At 74.0% G+C, this 1,152-nt stretch overlaps 1 protein-coding gene across 1 annotated transcript in view; it reads right to left on the reverse strand.

Annotated features, from left to right (window-relative positions):
- IL16 (interleukin 16) overlaps window positions 1-1,152 on the reverse strand; it is a 12,874-nt gene that overhangs the window by 8,256 nt on the left and 3,466 nt on the right. Inside the window, exons 6-7 of the mRNA XM_012732698.1 lie at window positions 929-1,129; window positions 209-341 (exon numbers count right to left, since the gene is read on the reverse strand). Of these exons, the coding sequence (XP_012588152.1) occupies window positions 209-341; window positions 929-1,129 (334 nt within the window). The remainder of the gene's footprint in view (window positions 1-208; window positions 342-928; window positions 1,130-1,152) is intronic.

The raw sequence follows: 1,152 nt of genomic DNA on the forward strand, positions 1-1,152 counted from the left end.
CGCGGGCAGGAGAGGGAGCCGGGCAGGGGAGGGCGCGCGGGCAGGAGAGGGCGCAAGGACGGCAGAGGGCGCACAAGGACAGGAGAGGGCGCGCAGGCAGGGGAGGGCGCGCGGGCAGGGGAGGGAGCTGGGCAGGGGAGGGCGCGCGGGCAGGGGAGGGCACGCAGGCAGGAGAGGGAGCCCGGCAGGGACGGTGCCCGCATTCCACCTGGGCGTCCGGGTGCCGGCTGACGATGATGGGGACGGGCCCCGGGGCGCAGTGGCTCAAGACGGCGTACACCTGGTTGAGCGTCAGGCAGTGCGCGGGGGACGCGTTGACCTCCACGATCTCATCACCGCAGCTGGGGAGCAGCAGGGCCCTGTGGCCGGGGGGCCGAGGCCACACCAGGGCCCTCGGGCCCCCACCCACTCCTGCCTCAGCGTCCCGGTGTGGCCCCTTGCAGGCCCCAGGAACGTCCGCCTCTCACGAGGCAGACAGAGGGGCTGCCGGAGGCCCCGCTGGGCCGGAACTGCGTGGGACGCGGCAAACTGCCCACCTGGCCTGACCCGGAAAGCGGGGGGCCTGAGGCGCGACCTCACACCAGGCGCCTGCGCCCCAAACTCAGGTCATGTGTTCTGGGAGTCCACAGCTGACGCCTCTCTGCGGCCACTTCCAAGGAGCGTGTCTGGCGCACTCCGAATGCCCGCTGGGGCCAGGAGCGGCTGCCCAGCGGGCAGCGCCTGCTTCTGTGTGGACAGACCCCTCACGCCACCCCGACTTACTGTCCCGAGAGGCTCTGTGGGGGCCTCAGCTGGCCGACACCCGCCCTCGATGGCCCTGCGTGGCCCGGGCCCCACCCGAGGGACTGGCCGAGCCATGCCTGGTCACCTCAGTGCGTCTCCCGCTGTCCCCCACCCCAGGCCCGCTGGAGGGCCCGGCGAGGCCTACCGGAGCCGCCCGTCCAGGTGCGCCACCGAGCCGGGGGCGAGGGTGTGCACGAAGATGCCCGAGATGCGCTGAGAGGAGGGGACGCTGCACAGGCCGATGCCCAGCCCCACGCCGGCCTCTGCAGGCAGAATGGGGCGCGCTGGGCCAGGGAGTGGGGAGCGGAGAGCCTGCAGGGGGCGGGGCGAAGGAGGGGCCGAGAGCCTGCAGGGGGCGGGGCGAAGGAG

Source organism: Condylura cristata, unplaced genomic scaffold (assembly GCF_000260355.1).
Source record: "Condylura cristata isolate star-nosed mole 26May11 unplaced genomic scaffold, ConCri1.0 scaffold00035, whole genome shotgun sequence".
NCBI lineage: Eukaryota > Metazoa > Chordata > Mammalia > Eulipotyphla > Talpidae > Condylura > Condylura cristata.